We start from the raw sequence: 17,420 nt of genomic DNA on the forward strand, positions 1-17,420 counted from the left end.
AATGCACACCACTGCCTTACCCAGCCAGATGAGCAATGGGCATCTGCAGACCCCTGGGAGAAAGTTGCCTTTGGAAGTGTTTGTGGGATCCTGAAGAGACCAAACACCCTTCAGCATCAGTTTTGGCAAGAATTAACAGCACATACAGCAAAGGGAACAGGGTAAGTCTAAGTACCACAACCCAAATACATCTACTTCTGAGCCCACTTGCCCATATAAAGAAGGAAGAGGGAGAATTTCTAGGAGCCCCCTTCTTGCCTCCTTGTGTGAGGCCTGGCTAAGATGCCTGGCACTGCATTTGCTCTCAGCCATTTGGCTTGGGCACATCAGCTCCCCAAGGGATCAACGCAAAAGCGGGCATTACTGAAATGCTCCCCCTGGCACGGCGCAGAGCCAGTTGGTGCACACGAGCCCAGGAGCAGGAGGGTGAGCCCAGCTGGCCCAGGACTGTGGGACTGTGAGCCCACAGCTACTTGGTGCACTCCTGCACTTGCTGCCTTTCACCTCTTCAAGTGTCTGTCTGTCATGAAAACCTAAACCAGGTGTCCCAGGGCTTGCTTTTCTGAAAGTCCTCAATGAATTTCAAAATGCTGAATTGTCAAAACCTGCACCTGAGACATGGGCCCTTTCCACAGGCAGAGCATGGCTCCAGGCTTTCGGTTCCCTGCAGCATCCTCTGTGCTGGTGAACCACCTACACAGCCCGGGAAGAGATGTCATCCTCTGCTGCCACCAGCAGTGTCATTGCTGCAGCCTACACAGCCTCATGGTGTACGTAAAAGAACAAAATTTAGGCTAGCGAGTATGCGTGACACCCACCTGGACTGTTCAGCCTGGACTCACGTTTGCATCAAAGGAAGGAGCACACGTACTAATAGGGTGGCCCTTCCAGATACCACACATTGAGCTGATCAGCTACCAAAATCCCAAGGGATTCTGACTTAAAGCTTTTCAAACCTCTTCACGGTCACGTTACAGTGTCACCTTGCAAGTGGAAAAAGCCAGCAAGAACCCCTGCATGGCTTTCTCTGCTATCCCAAACAGATGGAGGTTCTCTCTTCTACTTCAGTTGACTTTGCCATCACAAATACGGGAAAAAAACCCAACTCAAGCCTAGGCAAAACTGCAACTCAAACCAGCTCTGTATGATGACCGGGAGATTCTTACAGCGTTTGTCAAGAGCAACAGAAGATGCTGGACTCTAAACAGGTCAAAAGCGTGAGCAAATCTTTACTGTAGCTACAAGAGAACAGCCTGGGTGCTGTCTGACCTATGCCTCCACACCACATCGGTCAGGGCACTTCTCTTAAACTAAAGTAGAAGCTATTTGATGATTTAATCACTACTCATTCTACTTTGCCTCTTGCTATGATATCCTGGGGAAAAAAAAAAAGAATAGCATGGCTGGCTGGGATATTCTGAATGTTACAAGATCCGTAAGCAAATCAAAAAGAAGGATCCCTTCAGTCCAGTCACTGAGCGCAGCGTCACGGCTCCTGCACTGGCAAACTCCACTGTGGGCAGCAGGCCTGGAGAAGGGGTGGGCAGCAGCAAGTGCGGAGCAGAGGAAGCCGCCCTCCCTCCCTCTCCCACCTCTGGGAAGGGCCCCCTTCAGTTCCCAGGGAGCTCCTCAGCCCCAGCCAGGCTCCCGCTGCATCCGCTTCATGCATTTGTCCATTTGGGGCTCTCGACTCTCTCTTTACTGGCAAAAATCATCTCCTCCTTTACATGATCTTGGAGCTAATATCTCTCTTGCTGATCAGGACCTCCAGCAGCCTCAGCTTGGCCTTGATCTGCTTGTACTCGTTGTATTCTTCAGCCATGGGAGCGCGGTCTTCTTTCTGCACGTTCCTAGTGGGAGCGAAAGCGGATGGTGAGGATTTCTGTAATGGGAGGTCTTCCCTCATCACCCTCCCCCTGTCCCCCAAAAACCAGCTCCTTTCCTCTACTCCCCATCGGGGAGCAAACCCAAAACTTCCATCCTTTGAGAAGAAAAAAACAAAAAGAGGGGCAAACAAAGTGCTCCAAGCAAGCGTGGGACAGTTGCACATTGAGGCTGAACACAAAACCATGGTGCCAAAAGCAAAACCTGATTTGAAGTGTGCCCTACTTCTCCGAAATTGCCAGCCTCTACACAACCATTGGAAAAACGTTTTGGGAGCCATCTGGATGTCAGCCTGCTACCATGGCAAAATAAAACACAGCTCCCTCTGGCCTGGCACCGCATCACTCCTGTGAACAGGCTCACTTGTGCAAAGGAAGATGCTATCTGCTCAGATTGCTCTTGGCTGACGTGAAACTTGTAAGTTTTCAGTGATTTTACAGGAACCTCTAAGGATGATGGCTGGTGGCAAGAAAATAACACGATAATTTAAAAGTGTAAATGTATTAAAACATTTTATCAGGTCATTATTGAGGGGTATTTTCTGAAAATTATAAGCCCAGCCGCACTAAAGCAGAAATACTTCGTAAACTGGTGTCTAATGGGACAGAAGTCTGAGCACATCATTAGGAAAAACTCCGATTGTTTTATCACTGAGAAACTCTTCCATCGTTCCTGTCAGCTGGATTTTCACAACCTGTGCCTTTGCTTCCCCCTACTTGTCCTAAGACAGGGTTTTCAAGGAGGCTGTGGTCCCTCAGGTTCTTTGGATGGGGGCAGGAGGGGGGAGTAATTAATTTTAATGGTCAACCGTAACGAACGTAGGGAAAACAGTGATGATGAAGAAACATGTAATAGTGGATTTGGGTAACTTCCCATTTTTGGAGGTCTTTGTAGATGCCAAACAGGTGAAAAGTAGCTGAAGGACAGAGAGACAGCTGAGAAATGATTACCTTCCGTTCTGTCGGAAAAAATTATCTTCAAAGTCTCTCAGTTTTTTCCTGATTCGCTTTTTCTCTTCCCTGACTTCCTGGAGCTGCTCTAACAGTTCAGGGCTGTTGGGTTGAAACATAAACATGATTATTTGTATGCACACAATTATAACAGGAAGCACACAGTAAATCTACATATTTATGGCAGTATGCATGCCAAGCAGTAGAGCTGCTCCTGCAAGCAGCTCTGGCAACCTGACATTATTGGAAACAAAAAGCTCTGAACTTAGTCCAGCAAAACAACCACACTCAGTGTGCACTTCACAATTCACTGCTGACTTCTGTGGAACTTCCTTGGTGAAGGTGGGCCTGGTTTTGGTGACTTTTTTAGGATTAAGATTCAATGGTCACGACTGAAGGCGGCCACCCCTGTGTGTTTTTATCAGACCTAGCAACGTTCAATTTGACCTCTCCAAAACCTGAAAAACCTTGCGGAGTACAGGGTTGTTTTCATGGTAAAGGCTTGGCACTGGTGAAGTGGAGCTACAATTTAGGGCTAGAATCCAAAGATGCAGAAGTCAAATATCAGGACAAGATGGTTTCTTTCCAAACGTTTTCATATGAGGTTCTATTGCATTTAAAAATAAAGCATAAAAACGTCTGACTCAGATCATAGATGGAAAAAAAATATAAAATCCAGACACTTTTCTGACAAAGAAAATGCTATCTTAGCAAGAAATAACTTTGTGAAGCTGCCTGTGAATTCAACTTACATGGATGCTTCGTGGAGATTCGAAAGCCCCATGTCCTGGCTGCTCCTCGATGGCATCTTGTCATCCACTGGGGAAACGAAGCCGTCGGCGTCGTCCTCGAGCTGGTCCAAGAAGCTGCGCACGCTGAAATCTGTCTTCATGGTAATGGTGAGATCGGGCTTCACGTTGCTGTCCTCCTCGGAGCCCTCCTCTTCCTCCTGCAGAGGGACAGAGCACCCCCACACCAAAACAGGTCACTGCTTCTGTCCTCAGAGAGGAGCCTCCTCTCGCCACATGCACCGGGGAACAGGGACGAACAAAGTGGAAAGGCAGAGCAAGCACTTGGTTGCTAAGCAGTACAGGACACCAGGAGACCGTCAGTGAGACACCCTACACCCAAAACACATCAGAGACACCACGACCACCAACTCAGATTGCTTAAAGAGACCCAAGGCAACAAAATGCAGTGAAAAAACACCTGGGGGTCTTATCAACCCACTGCTTTGATTTATGTCTTCTGATGTGAATAAAAGCACAGTCATTAGGCACAGCAGCCATCCTCCGTGCTTCCCTACAAATACACCTGCAGCACGCAGACTGCCAGGTTAAAATGCAAAATACTCTCTCAACAGATGCAGCTCAGCAGCTCTCTCCAATGGCCGAATCAAAGACCTCAGGTGCACACGGTGCGATATCGATGAGCTCAGATCAGTCTTTGAATTCCCCAAATGTGGAATATCACTGGCTGCAGGACTGCTGTTGCTAACGTGTTCCCAACATCGGCTCTGTGCCCTTTAGCTGGAACACACTAAAACTCAAAGAGTGGAAACACTCTGCCCCGTGCAGTTTCCCCAAAGTACACTCATGAATTAGTCATGGTCAATGTTTTTGCAAAATTTACAGGCACAAGATTTGGCAGCCTCCGCTGCATTTGGTATTTGCTAATTTATAATGCTCCCAAATACAGGGCTTGGCCTGTGACGCTGTCCAGAAATCATTGGGATTTTCAGGGAACAGGGCTCAGTTTTCGAGGCAGTTTTCAACCTCAGTGTAAGGAACAACACACGAGCATTAGAGGAAGGTAATAAATGCCAGGATGGACAGTAAGTCTCTTAAATATAAATGTATGGAGATATGTATATGTATATGTATATGTATTTTTTTTTACAACCATGTAAGTCTAGCCAGGAAGGACCTAAGCACATGCATATCTTTAAGAGCTTTTGAGGGCCAATATCACTGAAGTCTTCAAGTCTATCCAAAAATATATTGTTGCACTGGGATCAAAAGCAGCCTTTTTCTCTACCTTTTTCATGCCATTCCCTGTGAATGGTTCAATTATTCCTACGAGATTGCTCCCATATTTCAAGCAAAAAGGGAGAAAGTAACCCTAGGACCTGGCATCATCCCATGAAATCCTCAAAGCCAATGATTTATAAACGCATATATTTACATGAAGTCAGGGTTTGCCCAGAGTTTTCTTTCTATGTTTAAGCTCTAGGCCATGAAAATGCGATGCAAAGCCACAGGTTAAGACTTATAGCTGAGATGGGAGGCTCGAGGGTGAAAACCAGATTAGCTGGGGAGAAGTTTTGAGTAATAACAACGATAATAAAAGACATAGAGACATTTGAAAACATCTCAGGAAAACCTGCAGGGAACTTGTGTGAGTGAAGGCAATATTTAGTGTATGATTAGAAAAGACCATTTCTCCAGATGTAAATTGTATTGTTTAAACAGATGGCATTAAACAGCGGTCATGTACTGTCCTTAAACCCTGCAAACAGCTTCAGGCTGGGCAAGGGCGAGTGGGACTGAAGCAGGAGAGCACTGATCCTGCTGGCATGGAGGGCGATTTGCTACGTCGATCTAAGCAGCAAAAATGGTGTGCTTTAATTTAGGGGAACCTCTGGCACCAAAGGCGGAGCTCCTGTGCCCTCTCCCAGGTCCTGGATTCCCCTTCTGGAGAGAAAGGGACGTTTTCATGGGCAGTGACACAGACTGCTCCCGCGGGCAGACGCAGGTGTGTTCCCATCGCCCCTCTCGCTGCCCACGCCAGCACGGATTTCTCTGGCCCAGCGCTCAGGAGCAGCCTCCTGCCAATGGAAGCCCAGGGGAGGGAAAGACAGCACAGAAATGTCACTTGTTTAGACCTCAGTGCCAAAACACCACATCTGGCTCTCACAAGGCCTCTTAAAGCATCTTGCTGTTTAAATGAAGAGCACATTGAAAGGATTCTTAGTGAAAGCTTGAATGGAAATGGCCATTTAAGGCCTTCATTTTGAACAAGTCTCACATGGGAATCTTATTTGAAACCTGCACTGGCATTTATACCTCGAACCAGAGCGCTCTTCATTGACTAGATCCACTTGGCTGTATCTGCTTGGACCTTTAGGCAATCGTGAGGCATTTACATTTTCCAGAGTAACAAATACAAAATCCCAGCAGGCGAGCTTTCCAGTGCTTTTTTCAACACTGACAATATTCAAAGATATTGTACCCGAATATTTGGTAAGGCTTCACCTCAAATCACCTTTCTTCAAGCTTTTATCCAACTCTCCCAAATGCTTCTAAAAAACCCAAACCAAAACAAACCAAAAACGCCCAAATCAAAAAACCTGACAGTGTCAGTGGCCTATCAAGATACACAGTGTTCTGCCCACAGTGGACCTATGCAGGGGGTAAGTTTTGGGGCCTTTTGGCAATTTCCTCTCTTTAGTTTTGAGTGTAGCTCGGTACAAAGCTACAGCCCAGCTTCACAGAGCCCCATTTCAGTGTTCATGGTCACCAGAGACCACCATAATCTATAGCTGTAAGTTTTGACCTGGGGTGCAAGCACAGGTGAAAAACAGAGGACACCCTAAAAGAAAGAAACCCAAACCAAACCAAAACACCCTCCACCAGAGCACTGATGCCGTTTTGGCCCAGCAGTTGTCTAGCAAACACTGAGAGCTCAGTGATGACGAACCAGCCTCCCCACAGGAGCATCACACCTTCAGTCTGCAGCCTGGTTCTGATGCGTACGTGCTTTGAGCAGTCCATTCGTATACAACCCACTGTAAGTACCTACTAACCAAATCACGCTCAATGGCCAGCTCTGCAGTATTTACACCATTAAACAAACTGGCTGGATGATGGGTGAGTGATCCAAGTGTGCACTTCTTTCCCCTATGACACTGGATGGGCAAAAAAACCAAGCCAGGGCCCAGCTCCACGCTGCACGTCCTGGTCAATATTTGGACATCCCTCCTTGGGGAAATAAAGCCCAATATTGTGGCATTCTTCACCACCAAGAATGACCATCCCACAACAGCACCAGAAAGAAACACAACAATCCTGCCATCCAAACCTGACCAAGTGCTAACTAGCAGAACCGAGTCGTTCCTATTTCCATCCTCATGTGATCTGGTTCGAAATACCACACGGAATATCACACGGTGGTGACAGAAAGCCCTGGATGAGATAAGCACGTGACTGGGAGTAGGTAGGGATCCCGTAAGTGCCCCGCTTGGCTCCACGTGCGAGTGTTAGTTTTGTGAGAGCTCATTCCTGCCATGGTGCAAGCCACAGAGCTTCGGAGTGAGAGAAACTACCGCCAAACACATTAGTGTCATTAAAAAGCAAGAAAACAGCAAGGTACAAAGGTAACAGTGACTTTTTTTTTTAAGCAAATAAAACACATGTGCAGGAGGAGGGGGAAGGAGAAGGATGGGAAAGAATGCAAAGCCAAGGAAACACTGTAGTCTTATCTACGACAAGGGAAGAATTTGATCAGAACTGGCGAGGCTTAAAGCAGCTACTGATTTTTCAGGAGGACACTGCAAAAAAAAAAAATCAACACTGATGGGAAAAAATATCAATCGATCGATCGTTTTCATTGGTATAAGGGGAAAATTGATGCAAACTGAGCAATTAGTTAGCAGCTGGAGGTCTTCACCTTTATCTCCTTGAAGAAGGAAGCTGTTTCGCCCTCGATAATTGGCTGCAGCAAAGGGCTTCTCCGCTTGCTGGAGGGGGAACCCTGTGACAGGTGTTAACAAGTACGTTACATTATGAACCCCTTTCTCCTCCACCACCTGCTCTCAGCTCATGCTCACCCACACATTCACTCTCAGCTCATCGCTGGACCATCAGGAAAAAGCTATTTCTTAAAGAAGAGAAACATGCCTGGCGAAACCCCTGAACCTGGGGCTGTTTTCTGTAAGGATGCTGCTAAGCAAGGGACATCGCTGTCAAACGCTTTTAAGAAAAAGGCTTGTGTGCTGGAATACCAGCTGGGAAGGAGCTAGAAAGTAAAGGCTGCAAGAAAATCACCCCCAGCCTGAGGCCCATGCACACACACAACACAAGAGGTTGGCTCTCCACAGCTGTGCTGAAAGCCCAGCTCCGCTCTCCAGGAGCCTGCTTTCCACTGAAGTGTCTCATGATGCAGAGATGGATTTCCAAATGTGTCCTGCCTCTGCACGAGCCCCTCTCGCTGCTCTCACTGGAGGGGCTGGGCAAAGCCAGTCTTGTCTCTCCTCTGCGAGCCACTGTGCCATTTCAGTTTTGCGTCTAAGCAGGACCTGAGCTCTCCTTTGAGAGCTCTGTGTTAAACTGCCCATGCACAGCCACATGGTTTCTTCCTTCTGATTGCCAGCACCATCTTCACAGCACACATTTCAGGGAGTACTTTGCATATTCAAGGAGGACCACCTCCTACTTGTTGCAGAAAAAAACCCCACTTCTCAGTGTGACTGCACTGAGTAATGCCGTGCCTGTGCATTCACTTCACCGGCCGTCCACAAAAAGAGGCCAGGACATAAGTGCTGCTTGGGAACAGCAAAAAAAGTAAAGGATTGTATGTGACAGAGTAAATAAACAGGAACCACAATAAAACAATTCTCTTTCCATAGAAAGGCTGTAAGTGTCCTGTGTTTTTTTGGATCAAATATTTTTAAAAAAGTGGCCTACACAAGTTGTCTAAAATTAGAGGCAGTGCATTCGCTCCCTAGAGGGGTGTATTGGATTCCTTGCTGGTGGTGGTGTCTCCTTGACAAAGCACCACCTCAAATGAGGGAATACCCAGCACTTGCAGGATCTCTTTAATACAAATTGTTGGGTGTTGGGAGACTGCTGGCCCTTTCTCTCAGCCAAGGAAACTGGTACCTCCTGTGGGACCCACACGAGTCTGCGCTCCTGACATACAACCCTGTGTAACCACGCAGCATGGAAGACCTACAGCTCAGAGTGGATCGGTAAGCAAAGGGAAGTGAGGCTGTAGCCAAACACAAAATGATGAAATAGCAGCAGCAGCCCAATGGAAAGAGGAGAAACAACACAAGGTGAGATGTGCCCCATGGCTCACGGGTGGGCACTGGAGTCCCTTGGCCAGCTTTGTGTCACTGATTCACTCATTTACTTGGTCTTTGAGTGATGAGGGAGGTCGGGACTTGCCCTTACTGACTGCATTGTATGCACAAGTGTGGTGATGCCTGTTTCCTCAGCTTGAAACCAAAGAAACAGTCCCCAAAAGAATGCTCTACTCACAATAATAGGGATGGTGTTGGCTCTGGAGAGGATCTGCTTGACCAGGCGGTACCTGTCATACAACGGCTTCATCACCTGTCGTTCATTTTTGGTAACCTGAAAAGGAAGAAGAGAGATCCATGAAGCCTGCAGCAGATACTCCACTCTGTAATGCACGTGCCTGTAATCACTGCTCGTCAGAAGAGGCCTGAAGGGAATTTCATGAGGTTGAAAGGTTAGCAGTGTTAGCCCTGAAGCTGGTAATGCAAGTGCCTGTGTACATCACTGCACCTCCCGTCCTGGGTGCCAGACGAAGCAGCACCCAAGCTGGGGGTGTCTGGTGCTGTGGCTGTGAGACAGGTGGTTTAAATGACCAATGTGGGTATCGCATGTCTGCAGCACAACACAACCCAGGGAGGCAGCAGTCTGTGCGTGTAACCACGTCTACCATTGTAAGGCACAACGTGAGGTCTCCCATCCTTGTTCTTGTGGCTGGGACCTCAGAGGTAGTGTTTGACCCAGGAGAGAAAGGAGCTGCAAGGACTGGATCCTGCAACAAAAGTAGACTTTCCCAGGGTAGGTTAAACTACAGATTTCACAAAAGCTGACCTTCTGGCTTTGCTGTTCTTCCTAATTTCCTGTGCAAGCCAGCAGTTCTTCATCTTTTAACACCCTAACATTGCCCTCCACCGCTCCCTTCCCACAGCCTTGCTGGGGAGAAGTTACCACAGCGCTGAAAAGGGACGAAGGTGCCAGGGCTGTGTGGCACAGAGAGGACAGAGGAGGGCTGTGATGCCCTCCCCAAGCCTTCCTTACTCCAATCCCAGCTGTATGTCCTGCTCCCTCCTCAGTTTGAGAGTGCTCATTTCTGTTTTTCTTTCAGACCCAAGGTAAACCAAAAATCTCAGCAGTACTGAGAGTGCAGGAGAAGGGAAGATCGAACAGAAAACAGCTGGTGTGGGAAAGGTCTGTTCAACTAAGGACTGGTTGTGAGGAAGCTGGGGTTTATTTCTGCAATGTTTTGTTACAGTAGGGTTAGAAAACAAACAATACTTGGCAGAGCCAACGTGATCATCATCTTTCTTTGTATTCAGCACTGTCTGACCCACATCCTATGACTGTCCTTACATTAGATCTTTTGTCTAACTTTAGATGATAAAACTCTTATGAAGGGCAGCTTTAACTGATTCTGTTGCCATCCCTATCTTCAAGGCTTTTTCCTGCTTCTCATCATGAGAGCATCTGGAAAACTGCCATATGAAAATGAACATCAATAGTGTAACCCCCAGCGAGCTTTGTACAGTCTCCCTTTCTATGATAGAATAGGAGGAAAGGGAATACAGCTTGAGACAGGGAAAAAATAGTAATATGAACTGTCTTTTGTCTGCGTTTGACTTTCACCGTAGGAAGTTTTCCAAAGCTTTCACATCCTCCCTCCAGAGCAGGAGGGGGTGTTGGTTTGCAAGGGGCAGAGGAGCTGTAAGTATTGCCACCAGTAGGACTGGCAGGGATGAACTCCAACAATTTGGAGGTAGCCTCTTCCTCCTGATAACCAAACCTATTTCCTATGCTGGGGGCAGATGAATAACGAGGAAGGAGGAAGACCACCTTTTTATTCCTGTCTGGGTTCAGTGCAAACATCCCCAAGGTCAGGGGCATACGAATGGGCAGGCTGAGCTCTAGGACCTGTGTGTCCCACACCTCCAGAGCAGAGCTGGGCTCCAATACCTGAGAGCCTTAAAGCTGGCTGTGCACTGAGTAAGCAGCTCGCATGGATTACAGAGACGTGAGCAGCATCACACAACTCACTCAGTCCTCTCTGTACTGAGTTTTGTGTGGCTGTGTTTGTATTCAGATGTACTGGCTAGCAAGTTGACTCCAACTCTGGACCTTTCTCTCCAACAGATCAAGCGTATCACTGGAGAAGCTGGGTAGCCTATATACCTGTTATATACATATATAAAAATATATATAAGTATTTTTCCTAGCTTTACTAGGTTAGCAGTTAGGAGAACAGGAGGCACAGCACAACTATTGGCTCAGTCAGTCTCTGTTACCAAAAAAAAAACCCAACAAAAAATCCCCCAAAACACTATGCTGAGGCTGAGAGAACCAAACCTTCAATTAACAACATTTTTCAAAGTCGATAAATAGCGCTGTTCTGTACAAAAAAAATAAACATAAGCCTTGGAATGGGCAAAAAATCCTTAGATAAGTTGAAGAATGGAAAAAAATAAACACCATGCATCAGTGACCAACCATCAGTATGGAGGAAGAACGCAAAGAATTAATCTAGGCATTGGAAATAAGTGTATGGGGCCCGAGTCAGCCCTGCAGACTTACAGCAGCGCGCTTAACAGAAAGCAGATTCTGAAAGAAAACGTTTAGCACACGGGCGAGGTGTCCCACTAGGTAAACATGAGTTATCCCAGCAAAACCCGAGTATATTTTGGGAGGAGATCCAAATGCAGAAAGGCTGTTGGAAGAATGGAGGCTTTGACATGGCTGTGGGGCATGCTCCACACGGCAAAGGAGCAGCAGGCAGGAACAGACCGCTACCCGCATTGTCAGAGCGGCTCCAGTGTTTCTGCAGAGTTGGACTTTTTGGCTTCACTAAAACAATTCAGTTCCACCTCTGCAGGTTCATCTATCACTGGTGCAGAAAGACCCAGTTGCACAATAAATCTGAGCTCCATTGTTTTTCTTGTTTAGTTAAATATCTTTAATAATAAAAAAAAATACTTGGCTGAACTATCCCCATTCTCCTCAAGCTCTCAGTACTTTTCCACTGCTGTAGCGCCAGGAGCTGGGAACAGCAAAAGCTGATCAGCTGCAGCCTTCCTTGCCATGCGGTGCAGTGTTGCTAGGTATAGACTGCTTACTTAAAAACAAACAAATGCAAAAGCAGTTGCATAAATAAAGCATCAGAAAGAGGACGGGGGGAAAGGTATGCTGACAAGCTAGGCTCTCGGCTTGTTCTCTTCTTAAACAGATTTAAGTGAGTTCAATTCAACAAGATGCCACCTGTTGATTTACATCACTGCAAAAGCAGAGTTGGTCTCATGGAGAAGACAGCGCAAGTTAAGTGGATCCCCTTGTGCTGGCCTTTAGCTGTTTTACACAATAAAACTGCATGACCTCTCATACAACTACACCATTCTCAGCTGTTGATATATGTGACTGGACAATATTAGCACTTCATGAAGGCATTCAAATAAATTAGTGAGACTTTTTTAAAACAATAGACAGAGAAGGAAATCATTCAGGAGCACAAGGAAGGAAGATATCAGGAATCCCACGCAGCAGCAGAATGACAGGATTTGTCAGCTGCACTAATCAAGTACTCCTGAGGAGCAGTAATTTGCTGCTCCCAAGCCACCACTGAAGAGATTAGCACCGCTCTGAAATTAAGTTACTTTACCTGTACAGCTGGTAGCAAAGATTATAATGTCATCAGTGAAAGAGAAGGAGGGATTCAAACAAAGCCAACTTGGTGGCCTGGAAGCCACTGTGTTTCTGCCATGGCAGGAAACAGCAGGACACAATACTTCATTCTCTGTCTTCATTAATTTTCCTCTGTTAAGATCAAATGTGCAAGAAACCTCATGCTCTTCCCTTCCACTGGCACACAGCAAAAAACATTAGTTTCTCAGGGGAAGAATGAAATCTGCTCTCAACTTAGGCTGTGATGCTCAGGAGACAAACTGTTTCATTAATATCCTTTGGCACAAGAGGACTGCACAAATAGCAAGCTGCAGGTGGCCCCCTGCAAACAGCAGGATGCTGGCAGAAATACGCTGTATCTTCTCTAAGCAGGAGTGATGTCTGCACACCTGTCTTCCCAGTTAGCCATTAATACCAGCAAATGGCAAAATTCCTGACTGAATGGGGACCCACACACAACTATTCCAAAACTGGTGAGTCAGCTGGGCCACTAACAGGATGTCTGTGGATCCTGGCGAGCGTGATGCCAAAATAATGCACATTCAGCCTCATTCAGCCCCCATAGGCTTGGGATCTTACAGGTTTCTGCCAAACCAGCGCTGGGTGCAGACACCTGGCTGAGGACAGACTCCTCCCCAGCAGCGGTAGTGAAGGATCAGGGAGGTGGATTAGAGGATGCACATGTGGTCTGAACAGTGAGAGGTTCAAAGCAGCATTAGAGGGATCATTTACTACAGACAACGACATATAAAGATGTACTTTGAAAAGCATCCTGTGTACGCACCGGTCTGCCATGGATGCTTTCGTAATACAGCAAAGCTTTTTGAAGAGCCACTTTTTCAGCTGCTATCTGATCTCTTGTCATGTCCTGTGAAGAGCGGCACAGAGAGAGAGAGAGGGAAGAAAAAAAAAAAATTCAGATTCTTGGACTCTAACAACATTGTTCTGCAGCCTAACCAAAGCCATGCCATTTTGCCATTAATGTTTTGAAGACCCAGCTCTGCCTTCCAGCCCTCTTTTCCCAGCTATATTGCCAAAGAGACTGTTAACAGTGGCACCTTATGCACAACACAGGCAGATTAAACCCATACAAACTTTGCATATGAAGGTATCTTATGTACATAAGGGGGATTTATCAATTATCAGTGTGCTCTGAAAAACCACTGGGATGCAACTCCTTATGACTGTGGCTCTTTTTCAGTTAAGATCTGAAGTGAAGTTTCTGTAACAAAACACATGTTCGTTCTTGTTCTCCAAATCCAAGACAAGCTGCAGTACCTGCTGCAAAGCCCTCTTTGCTTTGACTGCCACAAATACACTTTACCAAGAAGTGAAGCTCAGCCAGACCGTCTCCTTCTGCCAATTCTGCCACGGAGTGGAAAGCTCTGGCAGACAGGCTGAGGGGACCAAGCCAAAAAACAGGGCAGACAGTTGGAGACTTCCCTAACCAAGTTTGCCAGAGCTCCCCCACTGAACTTGCCTGACACTGAACTTTCTCTCCCTACCAAATACTACCACAGGCCCCCTTTGAAAGGCCAGGGTGTGGATTCTTACTACTGTCAGAAAACTGCCAAACACACTCTGTGTGTATCTTCTTCTGCAGATCTAACAAAGATAATGCTGTCTGCCTCTCTCTACAAAGCGCTGCACAATTTACGGGCCAACAGACGCAAGGACTTTACTTACAAGGCTGCCCAAACCTCAGGAACCAGCACCATCAGACACAAAGACAGCTCTGCTGATAACCCTCAGAGATTACTGCAGCTAACAAAGCTCAGTGTGAAACTTTGAAGAGCAGCGATAAAATGTCCCACAGAAGAGCACTCAGCTCTGGAGTGTGCTCTAAGAAAGCAGACGACTTAATCTCTAGAATCACTGGAAGGCTGAGAATTTGCCAAAAGCCTTTGGACATAACAACAGAAATAGCCAAATACAGGGCAGGAAATATTGCAATAGTTCAGAAACGTTACTTGGAATATTCAGGGATCAGCAAAAGAGCACACAATGATGTTCATTAGAAACCAAGCTCTGGGAATAAAAAACCAACAGATACTAAAGGCAGAGGGAAAGAAACTGAACCAAGTGGGCTAGGAGTAAAGGCTGTAGACTTTGTGACACAGCAGAGGAGACCACAGGGCTTTTGCAAGTGACTCTGCAGCCACGAACTACATACTTGTACTTAAAGGCCTAAATCCAATCTGCCTGCATTGTACCTTAATATCCTCAGGTCGGTTTGTCTCTGTTCGCTTTTCCTGAAGCTTCTTCTGGATAGACTCAAGGGTGGCTTCCACAGCAGGCTTGGCAGATTTCTCTGACAGGTCTTGCTTCTTGTCATCCTCCTTTTCGAGCTGAGAACCGAAGCTTTTGGGGAGCGTGTTGCTCCGCTGACGCACAACAGGGCCAAGGTCTTCCTCCGATATCTTCAGTTTTGACTCTAAACATTTGGGGAAAGAGAAATATTTTTTCTTTTTTAAAATGAGAGTGACAGGATTGCTACCTAACATCAAATTCAAGTGAGGCAGAGTCTAGCCGCCCCCTGAGGTGCACCAGTGGCGGCTGCTCACCTTTAAGCTGCTTTCGGAATTTGGCCAAATCATTTGTCCATTTGAGCACTTCAGGGTTGGCTGCTTTGTCGCTGTGGGAAGGCTGGGAGGAAAGAACAGTCAATGCTGAATCTGCACTAAACCAACAGGAGAGACCCACTGAAACAAGCGAGTGTCACAGAAAACATACAACAGAATCTGGACCCAGCAGGGGCACTGGGTTCTGATGAGCACCTGCACACCTCTGACCAGCTCATGTCAGACCTCCTGCCTGTCACAACACTGTCTGCTAGGGGCATCATGAGATTCATTTTCTTTCTAGAAAACACACAATTTTTGACGGCAAACATTAAGTTGTAGGAGTGTCTCAGAAGGCCAGATGCACATTAGAGTCCTTGTGCCTGTTGTTGACTAACAAGAGGGCACCTCCAAAACAGAGAAAGCCCAGAATGAACAGTTTGAGAGGTGTTGAAATCCATGCATCCATACCAAAGGCTGCTTTACAACCAGAGACACTGAAATAACCCAAATGCTAGCTTACAGCAAGCTCTGCACGTTTCTTCCAGCCTTTTCCATGGCAGACAAGATCCTGTGAGTACAATCCTTTGTGGTTTAGAGCACCAACAAAGATGCACACATCCAAAGCTTTAGCTCCTTAAAAAGCTTCCTGTGCATCTGCGCATCGGAAGGGCCTGTCAGGAGTAATCAGAGCACAGCACACGGCTACTGCTCAGCAGCACCTGACTGGCTCCTTGCTCAGGAGTAAAGGCAGCTGCTCTCTCTCCTCTGCAATGCACTGGTGTCCTGGGATTACCATCATGAGATGCACAACTGTGCTTCTCACAAGCTGTATTTGAATAAATAAACAAACAGTTTATTTAAGTTTAACACAGCTATTCCTAAGCACTGAGTGCATGCTTTTGGCACAATGTCTTAGGCAGTGATCAAAATCCTTCAAGTTTATTAGGCTATCTCTTGTGTTGCACTGATAGCACATAATGCCTGGAAACGCAATTTGCTTGGTATGGATGCACATTTTCCTTTTTTGGGCAGCAGCTTTTCTCTCATAAAAGCTTTCAAGCCCTCTGCATGTTTGACAGACTTCCCTGATGTCGCTTCCCTTTGTTGCTAATTCATACCTCTCCATACAAATGCTTAACTCAGAGACTCACTCTGTATTTCCTCTCCTCTTCGAATTTGTCCTCAAATCTCCTGATCTTTTTCTTCAGTCCCTGAATCCTCCGCGTGAGTTGTGCAGGGGTAAGGTCCTCTCTGTCATCTTCATAAGATCCCAGAGACGAACTCCGCCTCCTAAAAAGAGCAGAGATTGCAGGAAGAGCTTATCCAAACAGCCACCATACATCTTGCAGAGAGGGCCACTTAAACTTTGTATAAATAAAGACAAATCCCACAGAAGCGAGAAAGCTGTGTTGCTATTCTGTTATGACAGATAGCAAAAAATGCTGTAACAGTTTCTTTCAGCTAAAGCAACTCCCTAGAGATTAATTCACAAACTCAGAAGTTTTTAGTCACCAAGAATTTTTCTTAAAATGCCAGTTTCCTGTCAGTAGGAACAGAAACCCAGCACAGTACAGCCATACGGCGTATCTCATCCAAAGAGATGTTGCTCGATGCAACTGTGCAGACCATCTACAGCTGGGTGTGAGAGTCAGCACAGGCAAATCACAACCCACCTCATGAAGGAATGAGAATTGGGAGGGGAAGGAGGCACTTCTGTGTCATCCAGGTACTGTTGGCTCTGTCCATAGGCATAGAAGCGAGGGGACAGCATAGGATCACTGTCCTCGTCCAGAAGCTGGCGAATTAAGCGACCGGCCTGCGGGGAAAGGCGAGCCTCATCTGAGTCTAAGCCGTCTCGCTGCCATGAGGAAAGAGCAGGGATGGGCTCTGGGAACAGTAAGACAAAGGCTGGTTTTATCGTTTTGGTCTGACACACACGACAGACTCCAGGCCACTTTACTAATGAACCCCGACCCGTCTGTCCTGGACCACAATTGCTTGTCACCAGGCATCCTCTGGGTCATTACTCGCATCAGCCCAGCATGCAGAGCATGGCCCAAGTATTGCCTGGCCACCGTGGGTACTCTGCACGAACATAAATCATCTCCTAGGTGCAACAGAAAACTGTACCCAAAAGCCGGGCAGAAATTAGCACAGACTGACACCAAACAAGGCCATCAACTTCAAAGAAAAAGTTATGCTGGACAAGAAAAAATTATTGGCACGTGGCAGCATGAAGGAGGCAACTGGATTACAGGAGGATTTTTTTTTTCAGTTTCAGGATGCAGAAATGCTGTAAATGAGTGGCACAGAAATTGTCCTGTGTAGCCTCCAGCACT

At 46.6% G+C, this 17,420-nt stretch overlaps 1 protein-coding gene across 1 annotated transcript; it reads right to left on the reverse strand.

Annotated features, from left to right (window-relative positions):
• Positions 1–1,723: 1,723 nt before the first annotated feature.
• On the reverse strand, positions 1,724–16,968 carry FAM13A (family with sequence similarity 13, member A; the record flags this gene model as incomplete). The annotated part of the gene is made up of 10 exons (XM_010186248.1): positions 1,724–1,850; positions 2,835–2,936; positions 3,587–3,783; positions 7,503–7,586; positions 9,095–9,190; positions 13,302–13,385; positions 14,731–14,951; positions 15,082–15,163; positions 16,233–16,371; positions 16,755–16,968. Coding segments are annotated over 10 exons (1,346 nt in total), but the record flags the coding sequence as incomplete, so codon positions are not given.
• Between the last annotated feature and the right edge of the window lie 452 nt (positions 16,969–17,420).

This window comes from Mesitornis unicolor, unplaced genomic scaffold, assembly GCF_000695765.1.
Source record: "Mesitornis unicolor isolate BGI_N332 unplaced genomic scaffold, ASM69576v1 scaffold1806, whole genome shotgun sequence".
Taxonomy (NCBI): domain Eukaryota; kingdom Metazoa; phylum Chordata; class Aves; order Mesitornithiformes; family Mesitornithidae; genus Mesitornis; species Mesitornis unicolor.